The 19247-nt window shown below is 40.1% G+C and overlaps 2 protein-coding genes across 4 annotated transcripts in view; one reads left to right on the top strand and one right to left on the bottom strand.

The window, feature by feature from the left end:
• The window catches only part of cdh23 (cadherin-related 23), a 1336251-nt gene that overhangs the window by 171411 nt on the left and 1145593 nt on the right, over positions 1-19247 (bottom strand). The gene's annotated exons all lie outside the window — the stretch shown is intronic.
• The window catches only part of vsir (V-set immunoregulatory receptor), an 83512-nt gene continuing 66260 nt past the window's right edge, over positions 1996-19247 (top strand). The window contains exon 1 of the mRNA XM_028795204.2: positions 1996-2248. Within this exon, the coding sequence (XP_028651037.1) occupies positions 2179-2248 (70 nt within the window). The 5' untranslated portion in view covers positions 1996-2178. The remainder of the gene's footprint in view (positions 2249-19247) is intronic.

Below are 19247 nucleotides of genomic sequence, written 5' to 3'. Positions count from 1 at the left end.
ATGCCAATTTGTAAAGGTGCAAACTACAGATGTGCCTTCCAAATCTCAATTCGCTCCTGGCATTTTTGTTGCAAAGCTAATCTGAGGACCAACAACCTGCAATGGCTTTTCATTGCTCTACCTCTCTGTGCTAAGAAGGGTTGCAGACCCCTCACCAGTTCTAGTGTTCTCCTTCCATGCCTGTGTCCCTGGGCACAGCATGCCAAGACTTAAGTGGGAGGTGTTGTTTAGTAATTCTGCTCGACTCTTGAGATGCATCTTCTTTACCAAACAAGCAGTGGCACTTTCATGGATGTGGGTGTGGCTGCCATTGAAACAGATGCATGATATTACTACCACTAACCTCCTTGCTGTTTGTAGGTTCATAAAGTCATTATTTTCACAAGTACAGAGTACATGGAAATGATTAATTGTATGTGCTAATCATCAGATGCCCTTTTTGGCACCATGGTTAGTGAGCATTATAAACTTACTATGAAACTTGATAAATTATATTGTAGACATGGGTACCTCTGACTGTGCAGGGAACAGAAACCACAAGCAAACTACATACTAAATAATGGAGCTCAATTGTCTCAAATTTTCAAAATTCTGAAAGACATTGACAAAGTTAACATAGAAGGATGACTTCAGCTAACTGCTGAAAAAGGCCCTTGAGAACACTGGCAGATGAGGTGGGGATAAAGTGTGTACGTTTAAGAAAGAAACTCTTCTTTATGCAGAAGAAAAACTTAAGTATGCAAAATCCACTGAGCCATGTTGTTAGCACAGATGTGCTGTCATTATTTAAGATTCAAATGACTCAGATTCTGGGACGACATATTTAGTAGCTAACTTAACTGAATAAGTGGCAGTTATCTAAACTTGTAAATGTATAGTAAATTTATAGAAGCTATATATTATTTATACTGGTGTCTTTTTTCATAAATGAATTTTTATTGTTTAGTTAGTGGATGGGCATGGTGTTATACTGCTGCCATCTTCCCTAGCATTTTTTTTTTTATTATGCGCCCATTTTCCTCTTTCTTATGTTTCAACACTCTGATGATGCATTCATTTCCACTTTTAAGAATGAAACAGTACTACTGTCATACAGCTCCAGGAGACTGGGTTCAAAGCCCAGCCTGGGGAAACCCTACATGGAATGTTTTATCAATTTTTGTTTATAGCCCAAAGGCATGCATGCCTGGCAGACCGATGACTCAAATCCCTCTTAACGTATGGGCACAACAGGCACTGGCTGAGGGCCCCAGGAGCACAGGGGCCCACAATATTTAGATGCCTATGTATGTTTCTGTTTTGCTATCAAAACAGGAGTCCCAGCGCACTGCCTTATCCGGGAGTCTATGATGCTGGTAAGATGGCCCTGCAGTGTGAGTGTGATGGACTGACACCCCATCCACCATTCCTTCCTTCTCTGCAAGTGATGCTACCGCCATACCCTGAACTAAATTAAGCGGGCTTGGATGGAGGACAGTGTGGAGTGGATCATTCACTGTCCATCTGAGATCACATACTTTGCTTCTGTTTTTTCTTTTCTTTTTTGTTCTTTTGTTAATTTGTCTAGTCTCATTTACTTTCTCGATTATTTATTTATTTTCATGTTGCCAAATTCCTTATTGATTTTTCACTTTAGGCGTCCTTTCACGTTTGCAATCTCAATCGTTTTCTCATATGTTTGCACTTTTTTCTGCTCACATTTATTTTTTTCTTCCACTGTCACAACCTACGTCCTACACACTAACGCCGGACTGGGGTCTCATGTTTGCATCCCCTCTGTTGGGAACTCGTTAAGTCCCGAGGTGTCTTTGCGCGGTGCTTCTCCTTCCTCGTTCTTGTTTCGTTGTTTTCTTGCTCCTTTTTGTTTTCAAGTTCTCTTGACCCCAAGCAGAGCCCGTTTCTAACACTCTCTTTTTTAGCTTACGGACCACTCTCTTTGTTTACGCTTCCTCTCTCTTTACCACGCCCACTCACCGCCCGTTTAAGGAAGCCAAGTGCGAAGAAGCTTTTGGTCAGGAGCTGCACTTTTTGCTCACTGACAAGGCACTCATAAACAGAGGCGGACCATTCAGTCGCTCATTTGGTTTTTTAACTCGAAAGAAGGAAGTTGCGCGGCTTCACGTTTGAAACATTTAATCGACTTTGGCAGATCTCCTCGGATCATCTCTTATAACAACCATGGATTTACACGGCAAAAAGGGGACGGCGGTGCTGCTGTGCGTCCTCAGCTACCTGGCGGCTTGGAGAGGTAAGTGTGGCCAGCGGCTCCGCATCTGGACCGCCTGCTCAGTGGGTTCTGGACGCATCGGCTTTTGTGCACAGGCGCAAAGCACAATTTGCAAGCATTTTTACAAAATGCCACTATGACATTTAATGTTAAATTATAGACAAACTCTTTCTTTTTAAAATTTGTCATTGTTGTTTAATGTATCCCGCATATTCAAATTCCAAACGATGTCCTGCAAAGATGAAAAGCGTAACATTTAAACCGAGGAAGCGATACCCGCATGCGATGGAGATAAATAAACAATGTATTCAGTACGTTTTTAATGTTGATCCAAGCATCCCTTTTTTCATAAAGTGTGACCTGATGGTTAAGAGTTTGAACCATGAAGCACTACGTTGCAGCTTCAAATCGTACCTCAAATTCACAAACTGTAAGCTTGCGCGAATCAACCAAATTCCTCAGATGAACTTGTTTATACAGTATGTGTATTTGGTATAATAAAGTGTATTGCCATGGCGTCCCCTAAATACAATAAAAGTATTGGCCTCGAGATTACTCAGTGAATAGATACATTTGCAACTGAATATTTTAGTTGCTTTACTCCGGTGGTATCAGGTAAAGAGATGCCCCTTTTTTAGGAGCACTGACATAGCCTACTGCAGTTTCTCATCTCGCTTGTCCCCAAGTCCCATACTTACAAACTGACGCCAGAAACAACTGAAAGGTCGTAATTTGTTTACACTACCTGATGGATTGATTACTATCTCCCGCTGGATTTACATTTTAGTCGTAAAGAGGGCCTGTTTGCTTTTAACGGGGGAGGGGTAGCTGCACTTAAGTTTAGCATCCCAAAAGAAAGGGAAATGTAAACGACAGTGGCACGCGTTACGAGCTGCACTGCCATGTAGTTTACAAATACACATTCAGCAAAAGAAAGGCACAGGATAGCCTGTTACAGCAACGATTGCAGAATAGTCAGAAAATCGCAAATGTGTTTTCAAGTGGCAGTGACTTAGAAACGTGGAGTGTACGTGATAACTAAAGACACGTGCGTATGATTAGACGAAAGAGCGTGCGATCTAGCGAGTGACTTCACACACGCACACTTTAATTTGAACTCCTTTAAAGTGAGAATAAGAACCAAAGGCAGCAGGAATGTGAATCGGTTTACATGGCCACTGTCACACAAGCTTTAAGAAAGAGAAGGCACAATCCACACAATGAAATTATCCCATATGTTCAACGTGTGCACGGAAGTACCCCCGTTCGGAGCAACACACATAGAAAAACGATTCATCAAGAAAGTTTATTATGAGAACCGGCTGAATGTAGTGCACGTGTTGGAGGATCGATGTCACAATCTCTTGCATTTTCCTACATTATTACGCGATCCCCTCTTCTGTTTTCTGTTCCCTTCATTTCCAAGAAACGAACGCCGTAAACAACAGACAGTCTGCGGCGGTGGCGATTCACCGCAAAGTCCACATCTGCTGTCCGGTTCACCCCGCCCTGTCACTTTTCGTACAGAGCAAGTTGTCGCTTTTTTCATCGCACTTTGATAAATGATACTATTTTTGCTGCGCAAAACATGCAGATTTTTTTGGGTTCCTGAAATGATCCTTCGCGATATTAAATTTGCAAACGTGCCCTTTCCCCACCACACCTCCGCCACCCACCTTCCTATTTTACCAGAAACTACCGTGGAAGTGGCCCAGGTCCTTGCCAAAAAATTCATAGTCTCCTGCGTAAAGATTTTTAGCCTATGAGTTAAAAATGTATTATTGGTAAGACAATTTAAATAGTCTTTCTTGTTTCAATAAATCAGCCGTCCATTTTCTGTGGCCATTTAATCCGATTCAGTTATCATGTACACTTTACTGCACAGTGGCGCAGTGGTAGCGCTGCTGCCTAGCAGTAAGGAGACCTGGGTTCGCTTCCCGGGTACTCCCAGCGTGGAGTTTGCATGTTCTCCCCGTGTCTGCGTGGGTTTCCTCCCACAGTCCAAAGACATGCAGGTTAGGTGCATTGGCGAACCTAAATTGTCCCTAGTGTGTGCTTGGTGTGTGTGTGCGCCCTGCGATGGGCTGGCTCCCTGCCTGGGGTTTGTTCCTGCCTTGTGCCCTGTGTTGTCTGGGATTGGCTCCAGCAGACCCCTGTGACCCCTGATTTGGATATAGCGGGTTGGAAAACGACTGACTGATGACTGACTTTACCTCATGCATACATATTTTGACTTATGCTTGCATAATTATGTTTTTTTTTAATATAATGAGCAATGTTTATAAGAATTTAATGGGTTTTCTTTCAGTAATCCATCCATCAACGTTCTGATCCTTATTTTAATAATCTAGCCATCTATCCATCTTGGCCTCATTTGATCCAGTTTGGATGGGTCTTTGTGGAACCAAAAATGGTTCCCCTATGGCATCACTCTGTAGAACCACGTTGGCACCTTTTATTTCTAAGAGTGCACTTGGCTCAGTGTAGAGATGTCATTTAGCCTAACAGATGCATATGCGATATGTGGAAAGAAAACCAAACAATAAAGGACTAAGCTTGGATGCAAACACAAACAGCCTCAATAAACAAAATGAACCTCAAAAAAGTTAAAATAAGAATGGTTTTACATGTAAAAACACAGTATATAGGGTTTTGACCATTTATTTATCAGTGTGACAAATACTACCAAATATATTCTGTTGGAACCATCACTAGGAAACAGGCCAACCCTATGTCTAACATATTATGTATACAGTACCTGCATGCCTCTCTTGATGGACTGCTGCTTCTTCTAAGCTTTGGAAATTTGTGCATTTGGCTGTGAACAAAGGAAACTACTGAAAGCAGTGTTACTGCTACTTCTGTTTGACAGTGTTTAGACTCTTCTGTGAGGAGTTTGCATGTTCTGCCTGTATGAGTATGGCTTTACTCTGTTTTTTATGGAAGCATTCCACGAATGTGGCTTAAGTCAAATGCTAAATATGGCGCATTGGGAGTTAGGGAAGTGTCTTGGGAAGGTGCTGGCATATCATCCATCTTATGCCTGTTGCTGCCAGTATGGACTCTCCAAAACTGTTTGATGATAAAAGTTGGCTTCAGAAAACTGATGGATTTGAAGAACTTGTTTTCAGGGAAGAGCATTCTTCTGTTTTTTTAAGGAAGACATGACTTTACACACAACCATCTGCTGAATCCACCCGAATACTGTTATGAAAAGAACTGTAAAATGTACGGTATCTATCTTGTCTCTATGAGGAAAATATTTCACCTAAATATTCCTGAAAAGTAAATAAATCCAAAAGGGTCATTTTTACTTCACACAGTCCATACATTCCACTTGAAGCCAGGCTTCATCATTCTATCTATAAAACAACTTCCCATAATATCTAGAGAAACCCACAGGTTATGATGGTGTAGGACACAAGACCCCACCAGTGTTGTTTATTTACATCAAAGATTTTTTTTTACTGCCTGCTAAGCTATAATCCAGGACTGTCTGTCATACAGCCCCCCAGGCTGTTGGTATAACCTTTAATTACACATGCAAAAGGTCAGACGTTTGTTAGTATTGAGTTCCACTAGAGCGGATAATTCAAAGACGTGGTCACAGTGCTGCAGTGAACGTCTGGGGCTGGACTGTCCAAAAGGTACTACTACTACTACTACTAATAACAACATGTCTTTCCCCAGCAATTAAATTAGTGAAGAATGCACAAAATGTGTCACGTCTCTGTCCAGACCCCTTTAAGAACTTCCATAATCATGTTTTTGTACCCAGGAGCCTATTGTAATTTTGCTTGCTCTGTAATATCTCTTACAATGGTGTAAATGTTTAATGGTACTGTATAAAATAAAGTAAGTTGTCCAGCTCTGTCAAAATACTGGCATCTACACATTTAGGGATTAAAGTTCATTCTGGTGCGGTTTTAATGTTAAATGGACTAATTACTTACCAGATCTGAAACAAGCCATTGGTTAAAAAGCAGTTAAAATGGTTTACAGCATGTGAGGAGGATATTTTATTTAAATATAACCTTATCTCTGGTTTAGGTATTTTCCATTCATCAAGGACTTTGAGTTGAATAGAATGTTGGTAAAAAAAATGATAAATAATTCATCAAAGCTTCCAAGTTTCAAATGAGTGAAATATTAAAGTACCATATCCATCTGGAATTTTAAAAGTGTCTTCCATTCATTTGCCATGCCATCTACTGAAATGTCCATCTGTCCATTATGTTGAATTACTGGGTCAGATCCTATCCTGACAGCATCAGGCACAAGGTAAGAACAAGCCCTGGACATGGTGGCCATTGAAGTGTCATCTGTGCTTGTTCGAATCCTCTTTCATCTTACATAGCTACAGAGAGATGGTATCTGTTCCCATCACAACAAGTGAAAGGTGGGAACTAACCTTAGGTGGGAAGTCAGTCCACTTAAAACTCAAAAATGTCCATTCAGTCACCTCGCCATTTCTTGTTGTTACCACCTGTGACATAGCTGGCATTTCACTGCCTTGTGCATGGTCTCCCTCATAGCAGATGGTTCATCATCCCCATGGAACTAAAGACCATGTCACATTTGACGGCTTTTCCAGTGGTTTTCAGTTGTATTCTTCATTTGCGTAATCTTAGCGAGTCGGAGGCAGTCAGGGGTGTGCTTCTGTGAAACCATTTGCATAATGTGACATGCCATTTTGCTCACTCCAATTAGTCCACAACTTGCTCCAGTCATAGGAGTGGTCTCTGAGTGCATGAAGGTTGACAATCAGAGAATGCTTGACTAAATACTAACTATAATTCAGTGATAAAGAATAAAGAACATGGGTGTTTTGGACCTCAAAAACAGAAGAGAAGCTTGTTTGTCTGAGGTCTTGTGTTTTATGTACCACGACAGAATGGAAGAAAGAACAAAAAAAAAAAACAATTGAAATTGTGGCTGAACTCAGCGTGCTTGTAAACACTTCGTATGGCGCTGGCAGTGTCAGACAACGCATTACTGGCGGTCACAAAAAATGACGAGTATGACTGTGCTGGAAGGCCAACACACAATTAGTAAAAAAGACATGCGCAGCGATTTCCAGTTGTGTAAATTGCTATGGTCTGGCGATGAGATCAGCAAAATCAGTCTACAAGTTTGATGTACCCACCGATTAAAAGTCATGTAATGTGGCATCAGCTTAAATGATCTAAAGAACAATCCATGTGACTGTTTGTGTGTTTCACCGTGAGAGACTGATGCCTCTTATACATATTGAAACTGTGTCAATCACTTGAGTTAACACAAGTAAACACTGCCCTCTGTGGCAAACGCAGCTTGTTACAATCCAGTGGCAACCTGCTGAGCTTAAGTTGTGGCTCTGACACAGAGTTGGAACTTCACCCCCACAAGTGCGCTCCACCTTAAAAGGTTAAGAGCTTACTTAGATCTCCCTGTGGAGCACTGAAAAATAAGGCCCATGGCCAAATGAGGTAAAGGAGAGCTCTAGTTGTCCAAGTGTCTTATTTTGTAACAGATCTGCACACGTCAGCCCTTTCACCCAATATTAGGGTGTGATGTACCACCTGGCAGTAATGAACTTTGGGAGGGAAGCTAGTCCACTGCTGAATTCATAAATATGTTCATTTATTGCTCAAATGCACTGCATATGAAAAACAGACATGAAAGCTAGTACCTGATATTTTACAAAGCTCTTATCTTCCTCTTTCTCGTGTTTTTAACACAATGATTAAATGAATTCACTATTAATATAAGTGGGTGGCACATTGGTTAGCATTGCTTTCTTACACCCTCACACTAGCCTGGTCTGAGGATTTAGGACATTCTCCCCATGTCTACGTAGGTTTTCCTTCCAGACCCCAAAGATGTACTAGTTTGGTAAATTGGACCCCCTAAACTGGCCTTCAGCATGGACTGCAAAGAACTGGTATCCTATCTGGGGGTAGCTTTGCACCTGATGCCATTTGGAGAGAATGTCATAAACTCAAATAGGCCTTTTCAAACCTGCAAGTTGTTTGTAAAGAAATGGATGGATATCAGTATCAGGCTAAACATTCTTTCTGGTGAACACTGAAAAAAATCATCTTCACTTGCACGTAGCTGTTTGATGGCATGACAGCGGAATGCAGTTTGTGGAAATGACTTTAAATTGTTAAATTGTCCATCTGATTTGAAACACATAATTGAGAAACAAAACTGTTAGTTTTTTCTGCTTTTATAGAGGCAGTGAAAGGCCCCTTTTATTCAGTTTTTTTTTTAACAGGTCTGTTCCAGAATTAAATTATCAGTGATTATTTGCCATTGGCACTATAAAACTGCAAGTGGAAATAAGTGCTTGTAATCCTTGGAACATTTTACTAATGGGAAGGTACAATTTTAATTAATTTGGGTGGTCTTAAGGCAGTAAGTGCTGTAATTGCTACAAGTGCATATCTAATGAACTTGCCTGTTTCAAGAAAATTAAAAAATGGTGCTATTGGCCAGCAAGTTCCTTGATGGTGTAATCATCAAGATACACAGAAAACTTTTTGAGTTAGTATTTTATGAGGTGCTTTCAATATTGAGGAATTCAGCAAAGCGTAAAATTGTCAAATGTGCTTAATCCAATTTAGGGGCCCTGGAGCCTACTATGGTAGTACAGGGCATAAGCCAGCCCTGGATGGAGTACTAGTCAATCGTAGGGCCCACACATACAATGTAGTTGTGGGAAGAAAACCTGACTAACCCAAAAAAACACAAACTCCAAATAGACAACAACTGGGCATGGGATTTGAACACAGAACTCCAGAACCATAAGGAAGCAACACCAACTGATCTACTGTATGGCCCTCTCTAGCATGACGTTTACCAAATCCAAGATGTGTTTTGGATTGTTATTCCTCCTGAATCTGATAATTCAGGTTTATTGCTGATTGGAAACACGAAACGGACAAACCCCAAAAGCTGTCCCTGCTCTTTTCAATCAAATAAGACATACTGTTTATGTGCATATAAATTCTCAGCCCCAAGCATGAAAATGTGTACTGTGCCATGAAAGTGTTTGCATTCGTGTGATCAGTGTCAGTGCAAACCATCGTGGCTAGAATAGGAAGCATATGTTAAATTAAATAAGGTTGTTTGTGTGTAGTGTCCTTGTCAAGGAGTGCATCTGCTTTCAGTTATACATGGTGCTCATGGGATACATAGAAATGTGCCCAGTTCACGAAGAGTTTGAGTATCTCCACGCCCCTGAACTGGACCAAGTGCGTCTGACTATGGTGGATGGTATGCAGAACCAGAATCACTTTTATTTGCCAGTACTTAATGCACAGGGATTATAACATAACATAACACAGCATCACATACAAAAAAACCTAAATTGTTTAAGTTAAATCTACTCTATACATATATATAAAATCCTAAGCCTAAAAGTACAATGGTTTTGTGCAACAATTTTATATGACGTTTTTATGTCACATTTGTTGTCATGCTTTAAATCGGGCTTATTTTAAAACCTACATATATATGTGTGGTGTCATTCTTTTCAGAATTTCTTCTTCTTCTTTCGGCTGCTCCCGCTAGGGGCTGCCACAGCGGATCATCTTCTTCCATATTTTTCTGTTCTCTGCATCTTGTTCTGTTACACCCATCACCTGCATGTCCTCTCTCACCACATCCATAAACCTTCTCTTAGGCCTTCCTCTTTTCCTCTTTCCTGGCACCTCTATCCTTAGCATCCTTCTCCCAATATACCCAGCATCTCTCCTCTGCATATGTTCAAACCAATGCAATCTCGCCTCTCTGACTTTGTCTCCCAACCGTCCAACTTGAGCTGACCCTCTAATGTACTCATTTCTAATCCTATCCACCCTCATCACACCCAATGCAAATCTTAACATCTTTAACTCTGCCACCTCCAGCTATGTCTCCTGCTTTCTGGTCAGTGCCACCATCTCCAACCCATATAACATAGCTGGTCTCACTACCATCCTGTAGACCTTCCCTTTCACTCTTGCTGATACCCGTCTGTTACAAATTACTCCTGACACTCTTCTCCACCCATTCCACCCTGCTTGCACTCTCTTTTTCACCTCTCTTCCACAATCCTCATTACTCTGTACTGTTCATCCCAAGTATTTAAACTCATCCACCTTCGCCAACTGTACTGCCTGCATCCTCACCATCCACTGACCTCCCTCTCATTTACACACATGTATTCTGTCTTGTTCCTACTGACCTTCAATCCTCTTCTCTCTAGAGCATATCTCCACTCTCCAGGGTCTCCTCAACCTGCTCCCTTCTATCGCTACAGATCACAATGTCATCAGCAAACATCATAGTCCATGGGGACTCCTGTCTAATCTCATCTGTCAACCTGTCAATCACCATTGCAAATAAGAAAGGGCTCAGAGCCGATCCCTGATGTAATCCCACCTCCACCTTGAATGCATCCGTCACTCCTACAGCAGACCTCACCACTGTCACACTTCCCTCGTACATATCCTGTACAACTCTTACATACTTCTCTGCCACTCCCGACTTCCTCATACAATACCACAGCTCCTCTCGAGGCACCTGTCATATGCTTTCTCCAGGTCCACAAAGACACAATGCAACTCCTTCTGGCCTTCTCTATACTTCTCCATCAACATCCTCAGAGCAAACATTGCATCTGTGGTGCTCTTCCTTGGCAGGAAACCATACTGCTGCTCACTAATCATCACCTCCCTTCTTAACCTAGCTTCCACTACTCTTTCCCATAACTTCATGCTGTGGCTCATCAATTTTTTCCCCTGTAGTTACTGCAGTCCTGCACATCGCCCTTATTCTTAAATATCGGCACCAGTACACTTCTTCTCCACTCCTCAGGCATCCTCTCTCTTTTCAAGATTCCATTAAACAATCTGGTTAAAAACTCCACTGCCATCTCTTCTAAACGCCTCCATGCTTCCATAGGTATGTCATCTGGACCAACGGCCTTTCCATTTTTCATCCTCTACATAGCTATCCTTACTTCCTCCTTGCTAATCCGTTGCACTTCCTGATTCACTATCTCCACATCATCCAACCTCTTCTCTCTCTCGTTCTCTTCATTCATCAGCCTCTCAAAGTACTCTTTACATCTGCTCAACACACTCTCCTCACTTGTGAGTATGTTTCCATCTTTATCCTTTATCACCCTAACTTGCTGCACATCTTTCCCATCTCGGTCCCTCTGTCTAGCCAATCGGTACAGGTCCTTTTCTCCCTCCTTAGTGTCCAACCTCTCATACAACTCATCATACACCATTTCTTTAGCCTTCACCACCTCTCTCTTCACCTTGCACCTTATCTCCTTGTACTCTTGTCTACTTTCTGCATCTCTCCGACTATCCCACTTCTTCTTTGCCATCCTCTTCCTCTGTATACTGTCCTGTATTTCCTCATTCCACCACCAGGTTTCCTTTTCCTCCTTCCTCTTTCCAGATGTCATGCCAAGCACCCTTCTTGCTGTCACCCTTACTACATCTGCTGTAGTTTCCCAACTGTCTGGTAACTCTTCACTGCCACCCATTCTTTTCAGAATTTATCAAACTTTAATGTGATGTTGTTAGATTTTCAGATTCTTATTCTGTTTTCAAATTATAAACTAAAAAATATCAAGAACTTATGTCCAGCGAGACGAGACTTTGTGCCAAGAGATTTAACCACACCCAGGGCTGGAAATAAAAGACAAAGAGTAGGACAGCTGCTGTATAGGCTTTAAAATGTTTGAAGCACTGCAATCTCATGGCACAGCAGCAGCAAACCAGCAGCTGATCGAGCAAAGAGGAGTTAAAAAAAAACCTGTATTTGTTTCCCATTGTATTACCGTTTAAGAGGGGGTTTCAAAGGAGTGACTGCGTCTCCTTGGGGTGCATTCAACCCCCTTCTTCACAACACGAGCGGCAGAGACACGAAATGGCTGGCACGTAGAGCAGGCCAGTGGGGTTGGTGAGCAAAGAGAGCAGGGGGTAACCCCCGAGTAACATATATAATAAACAGTTGCATAATTTGAAAGTTTACAAACGGAGAATGGCTACTAGGACAGAACAGAGTTGGCCTGCTGCAGACCAGTAATTTAACTGCAAAATCAATCTTTTTTTCCCAGGCATTTTGTTCTTGATTTTGTTCTTAATACTAAGATCGACAAAGCGACAAGGAACAAAATTTAACAATAAGCGTGTGGAGTTAGCAGTATTTTGGCTGCCTTTTTAAACCATCCATCTGTGCTCCTACCGGCTAATCAGCAATGGGACATTAATGGCTTAATCAGAGTGACCACTGAAATCATTACTTTTGTTTTCGTGTGGTGTAGCCATTAAGTAAATGAATGCCTAATGCTGCTCAGGTTGGAATGTTATTTGATTTTATAAGTCATTATGTGCACATAATAGGTTTATGTAGGGAATCTCCAGGAAGTGGACCCGTAACACTCAGCTTTCATATTCTTTGTAATAAAAAGCTGGCTGAACTAATGGAGCACCGTATCTTGAAGTTGACTGTAGGGGGGCTGTGACATTATTGAACCTCTGGCAACAAACTCACACTGAGCTCTCTTACACCTGTAATCATTTATCTCAGATCAGAGGTCGATGGCAGTGTCTGTGTGTTCGGCTGTGTTATACTTTAAGTCCTTGACGTTGTCTTCACGTAGTCGGCCTGATCTGTGAATTTAGTGATGAGTATCCTTTTAGTCAGGCTGAGGTGTGAAATTGTTTGCCTGTCTCTCAGTATTCATACGGATGTGTGAAATCATTGGCCTCCTGCTTTAAAACAGTTACGTGCTCTTGTTGCCAAATTGTCCATCATACAAAATATGCACCTAAATCTGGAGTGTGGCATGCAACGTGAACTGTGGTTTTGGCTGACAAGCAGCTTTGCCATCTGGGAGGTATATTGGTGCCACACAAAAACAGTTTTTTGTTTTTTTTTTCTGTCGGGTGCTAAATGATGAGTTAGCCACCAACTTTGCCTTCTTAGAAAATGCATGAAAATTATCAGTAGACTTACTGTTATAGTTTGTGATGGAGGCAAGGAGTCAATTTGTTTGACACGTGTCTAACAATAGTATTAAGTCAGGCAATTCAGATTAGATAAGAAGTGTTCTTAGGGAAGTACTAGACTGTAAGTCTGAGGCTCGACTCATAAACTACAGTGCCATATTCAGCATGGAGAGAGCTGGGCATTTGAACACTCAAGTCATGGATTTTTTTTGACTCTCTATCTCAATTTTCACTATTCTTATTGTTTTTTGTGGCATGCATACCATTTCCAACACACACAATAAATATTTATGGATTACGTATCAAATTAAATTATAAAAAAGTAAATTGCTTCTCTGAGTAACTGATAAAATTTGTAACAGGAATCTCGACCCCGGCTGTGAATATGCCTGCCAGGCTTTCAAAGCTCAGAAAACATTTATTATTAATAGAATTGACAAACTGCAAAATTAATAGAATTGACAAACTGCAAAATAAATGACAGGAAAAACTATAAACGTAGGTGATATTTTTTGCCACCATTCCATGCCGGGATTGCTTATGTATATTTTTCTGATAATTGTTTTAGCAAAGGCCCTTTGCTAAGGTGAGATGGACTGCTTAACAAATTTGTTTAGGACAGCAGGTTGACCCCACAAAATGGATGTAAAAATACAAACTGCAGGATCCAAAAGGCGCACAGACACTTATCCCCCAATAAACATTTATTGCTTTACATTTCCTTGCTGCAGGTTTCACTCTGGTGAACGCATTTGCCCTCCAGCTATGTTAATCTTCTGAGAAAGTCAGAATGTGGATTCCACTCCTTGGCAGTTTCTTTTCTGACTGTTACTTGGATTAAATACATAATGAAAGACAACACATTAAATAAATAGTTGTATTTTCATGTAAAACCACTAAATTGGAGCCCGTCCATGGTCTCTTCATCACTTGCGGCAGATGATACAGGGATAAGCAGTGGTTGTACATGACCTTAAAGTGGTTGAAGCACTTTTGACAATGTTATGTTATGGTACATTATTTTCTTGCAAAATCTGATTGCTAGCTCCCTTGGGCAAATTAGGAGGCAAAGCAAATTAGAAACTCATTCAGACTGATAGATTACTGTAAGGAGTTCCCAGTTTATCGTGACCTACAATAATAAAAGTTTTGTAAAAGACTGATGGACAGTTGTATCCAGACATCCTAAGAATTGTGAAATATGGTACTTTGTGAATATAAGAGTGACAAAAAAAGTGTAATGTGCTATTGTGAGATCTGGCCCCAAAAGCTAAATAGTAATAATGAACCTGGCAAAGCATACTTCCGTGTCATAGGGAGATCATTTCTGTTTTTTCATGTGTTAAGTACAGTTCTTGTAAATGCAAAAAATGAAAATAAAACAACAAAATTACAGATCCAGTGATTGATTGATTGAACAGATTTATGGAATAAGCCAAGGTTCTGGGCTCATGGTTTTTAGGTATACACAAGAAAACATGAAATTTTCCTTCACAGTTGCACCCAGTAACAGACATAAATGAAATACAACAAACAAGACAGGTTCAAACGTATACAGTCTTGTCCAATCAGTTTATAAATGGATGTCTATATGTTAACCATGGGAATGTTGTGATTTTAACAAGCAAAAATAAGCTTAAAAAAGCATCTGTCAAATCTGTAGAGTCTGTTACACTTTAGCTTTACACTTACCCTAAGCTTCTAGCATTTGCTTCTCTGGCTTTGTCTCTCTGTCTGGCTCTTTCCGTAGTCTGACTGAATACTCTGCATATGTGTAATACACTAAAAACTAAAGAATAATCACCACTGTCTCAGCCATCGGTAAGCCCAAAATCTGAAAAAACTCTGAGGATAATAAGAAAGGTGACAGAACAGAGCATTGATGTTGGGGTGGAATACATCAATATATCAGATGAAGCACAGTTGTTAGATCTGCTTGTTGCTATACTGAGTGGCAGAGACTGACTGAAAAATAACAAGACTGTATGTAGTCCAAAAGGGATGTTTAATAAAGTAATAAAACAATAGAAACAACCCAGTTATGAAAAATAACTTAAGGACATAATTTCCTTCCAGGATTCTTTTTTTTTTTTGCTTTGTCAAATTCATCTTTCCTTTGCATAAGCCAGATTCAGACAAGTTACACAAGTGTCAGCACGCTTATACAACACGACTGACGTAAGGTTACATGCCAATGTGTGTGCATACCGAAAGATACCCTGGCAGCTTGCCGAGCAATGATGTGACTCACTGAAGAAAGCTGTGAATTACTGATGACGTCACTGAGGCTGGGATGCAAAACATAAACAAATAATTAAAATACTGATTGATTAAATACATATTACAAAAAATGATAAATATATGCCATTCTGTCCAGGGATGGTCCATGCCTTGTACTCTAGATCACTGGGATAGGCCACGACCCTGCTCAGGATTAGTTGGGCTTAGAAAATTGTATGGTATGACAAATGTAGAATAAGCATCACCAGGTCAGGTCAATTACATACAACTGTGAAAATGTGAGAGTGCCAGGTTAGTAGTCTTACAAGAAGGTTAGCCGAATAAGAGAGATGTCGTAATGCAAGTTTCAACCACCTTTCGGCCATCGGACTGAGATCAGTGCACGTTAACAAGCCTTTTACAGAGCAGGAAACCAGCAATTTCATAACTTAGTTTACCACAACTACTGTGTATTTGTTTTTGCACTGTCAAGAAGACATTTCTTTTCAGGCATTCTTCTATTCTTAGTGTACAAAAGTGTGCCATTACTTGAAATACTGAATTTTTACCATGTCAAACTATGTTGAAAAGACTTAAATGCATACTGATTTATCTAAGTGTCATTACAAATTTCTAATTGTTTCATCTCCAATAAGGTCATAACAGAATGTTTTGATGAGAGCAGGTCATTCAGCTCAGCCTAATGTGTCAGGTCACCTAATATGTCTAAAGCAGTATCATTTTGAGATGTAATCCTCGTGTTAAGACTGTCATGTTATCATTGCTTGATAATTAGTCGTATGTTTTGGAATCTAGAAAGATTTGTCTGCTTCAGTTCTTTTCTGTATTTAATTATTGAAAATGTTAAATGAGGTTGCTAAAGTGCAGATTTTAAATAAGATATAGAGTGAATGTTGCTTCTCATAAATGTGTTAATGCACTTTCAGAAGTGAGTCCATGCCAAACTTAGTATACACTTTGAAAGTGTGCGAGGGTTCAAGGTGGGTTGATAGAAAGGGGACTACTTGAAAGGAAAGGAGTGCTAGTGAGAAAAGAGCTGAAGTGACCATTAACTTAATTCTAGATATTTACACACACATACACACAGGTCTGCTCATAGACATGACTTAACATATTTCTTTGTCTTTCTCCACTGGTTCCTCTTACTCTATTTCTTATATGAAGGAATATTGTGAGTGTGAACAGATGGGCAAACTGAATATCAAATAACATTTAATTAAAAGGTTGGAACACTTGCTCTAATTGTGCCAGAGTCTGCTGGATTTTATTTAAGCAGAACATAGGGATTGACTACTATGTCTAATTAAAATAATAACTTCACTAGACTTTTAGAAATTAAATTAAACCATCTTTCCAAGTGAAACAACACATAAAGAGAGATCTGATGGTGAATTGAAAATTATCTAGCCATTCAAAAACCACCTGTCCATTATTAAATCTGCTTAATCCAATTCAGAGTCAAAGAGCCTTGAATGTACTTATCCTGGCGGCACTGGGCACAGCAAGTCAAAATAAAGGGACGGGCTCTGACTAGGGTAGCACAGTGACACGGTGGTTAGCACTGTACCGTAACAGGTCCTGATTTCAGCTCAGTCACTGTCTATGTGGGATTTTTCTAGGTACTTTGGTTTCCTGTCGCTTCTTAAAGGGCAAGTTCACACGCCGCTGCTTTCAAAATTGTAACATTGCACAGCATTCTTACCTGTAATCAGTTGTCTTGTCTATGTAGTGGTCCATACACTTCACAATTTATAAGATCCTTTTTCTGAAGGGATCCAAGACAAAGAGCATATGGCCATGAATTTCTGTTGTCTGTTCTGCCAACTGCCATCAGGCAATTCAATCTTTCCTCCTGATGTACCTGTTATGTTAATTTTGAAATATCTGCACAATATACGTATTTTTATTTTTATTTATTTACTTATTCATTTATTGATTGATTGGCTGTATTATTTATCTTGTGAGTATGTATCTTTGTTTTTTATGTTTTTGCTGTTGTATGCATCTGAATTTCTTCATGGGATTAATAAAGTTTATATAATGTAATCTAAAAACACAAGTAAGAATGGATTGTTTCTTTTCATATGACTTTGTCAAAATTGAGGCAGAAGAGCCAGTTGTGATAATCTTTGGATGAGACATCAAATAGGCATTTGTGCTCTTGCCAGAGTTCCACTAGCAACTCCTTCGTATCTTTGGTTCACACAGGCCATGGAGAGGCCTTTTTTCGATATCATGTGTAGATGTTTCAGCCTTGTGCCCTGGTTTCCTATTGGACTTTCATGGGCCTCTGCTTATTGCTGATATAACTAGTTGTCATATGTTTGCTCACACTCGCAAGATTTAGTTTTGATATTTTAAACATGGTTGAAAATGCTGGAGCATCTGTGATACCAGACACTTAGGCCGGTGATATACTTAATGCTACATAACACACACACTTGAGGACACTACTACCACGCAAGCAGTGTACTGACTATATTTGGACGTGTACTTTACAAGGATTCTACCAAGTGGCAGTGTGTGAAATCATCACGGTGACAAAATAATGTCTGGTTTCACTGTGTTGTGAGTTGAGGGAAGAAAGATGTTAAAGATAAAAATTCTTTGCATTCTGATGCTGTTGCGAAGGTGCAAAAAAAATAAATAAATAAAAAAATGGTAACAACGACACAGAAGATGGTATGTGAGACCTTTAAATGTATTGCGTCATTACAATGGAGACTATGCGACACTTGTATTGCCTATGCAAGAATTGGATGAAAAAAGTACCATGAATTCATTCGCATGTCAGCATTTAAGTTTGATGATTTGCTTCACTGCATCAATCCATTCATCAAACATTGAAGCACGTATATTTATCCTGTTGGAGCTGCATTGTGGCTTACTGTCACATCTTGATAGTAAACAATAATGCTAACATCATGTACCAAAACTTGAACACACATGCCATTCGTATTTTTGCTGGTACTGCAACTCGTGCACATGTCACGTTAATTTCTAACGATGTACTCAGAAGACACACGAAAAGAACCCTGGGAATGCATGGCAGCCATGAAGCATGCACTTAGAGTTCTGAGCGTTAGGTGTAAATCAGACCTTAGCTGTGTCGGTGATAAACCAATCATGGGTCTGGGGGTTTCGTTGCAGATCTCAAAAATTTGTCTGCGGCAGGAAAGTCATGGCCTAAAACGCACATTTGGAAGCCCGTGTGCAATTGAGTGTGGATATATGTGTAAATGTACCTTGTGAATGGCATCACAGCCAGGGCTGGATCCTGCCTTGTTTCCTAATAACACCACAATATGTTTTAGTTTTCAGTGATCTCCTGATCTCCTGTTGCCCTAATTAACAGGAATAGATGGCAATTTAAATTTTACTTTTCAATTTGCCCTGACAAAATCAAAAAAGTTGAACTTTGTTCTTAGTAATAAGGACAGGTTTCTTGTATAGGAGACTTGACAGCCAATGAGAGCCCTCTCGGAAGTATAATGCATAATGTTCTAAATTGTAGAATGTCATGTTCCACCAGGAACTTCCATTTCCTCTGGTTTTGAAAGCATGTGTTTTGAAATCATTTCTCAAAATCTTCTGCTTATTTCAGGCAGTGTCACCATTTCAGGAAACTTCTTTTATATGGATATTGCTGATTCTTTCTGTAAGTTCTGCTTTTCTAAGACTTCTTGATTCATTTATGATAAATACCGGACAAAACTGAAAATTTAACACTTGCACTTTTCTCTCTTGGGTGCTAAAATGTAGTTTTTATAGACAGATGT

Source organism: Erpetoichthys calabaricus, chromosome 2, assembly GCF_900747795.2.
Source record: "Erpetoichthys calabaricus chromosome 2, fErpCal1.3, whole genome shotgun sequence".
NCBI lineage: Eukaryota > Metazoa > Chordata > Cladistia > Polypteriformes > Polypteridae > Erpetoichthys > Erpetoichthys calabaricus.
The sequence above is the reverse complement of the archived record's forward strand: the minus strand, read 5'-3'. Positions and strand labels throughout refer to the sequence as shown.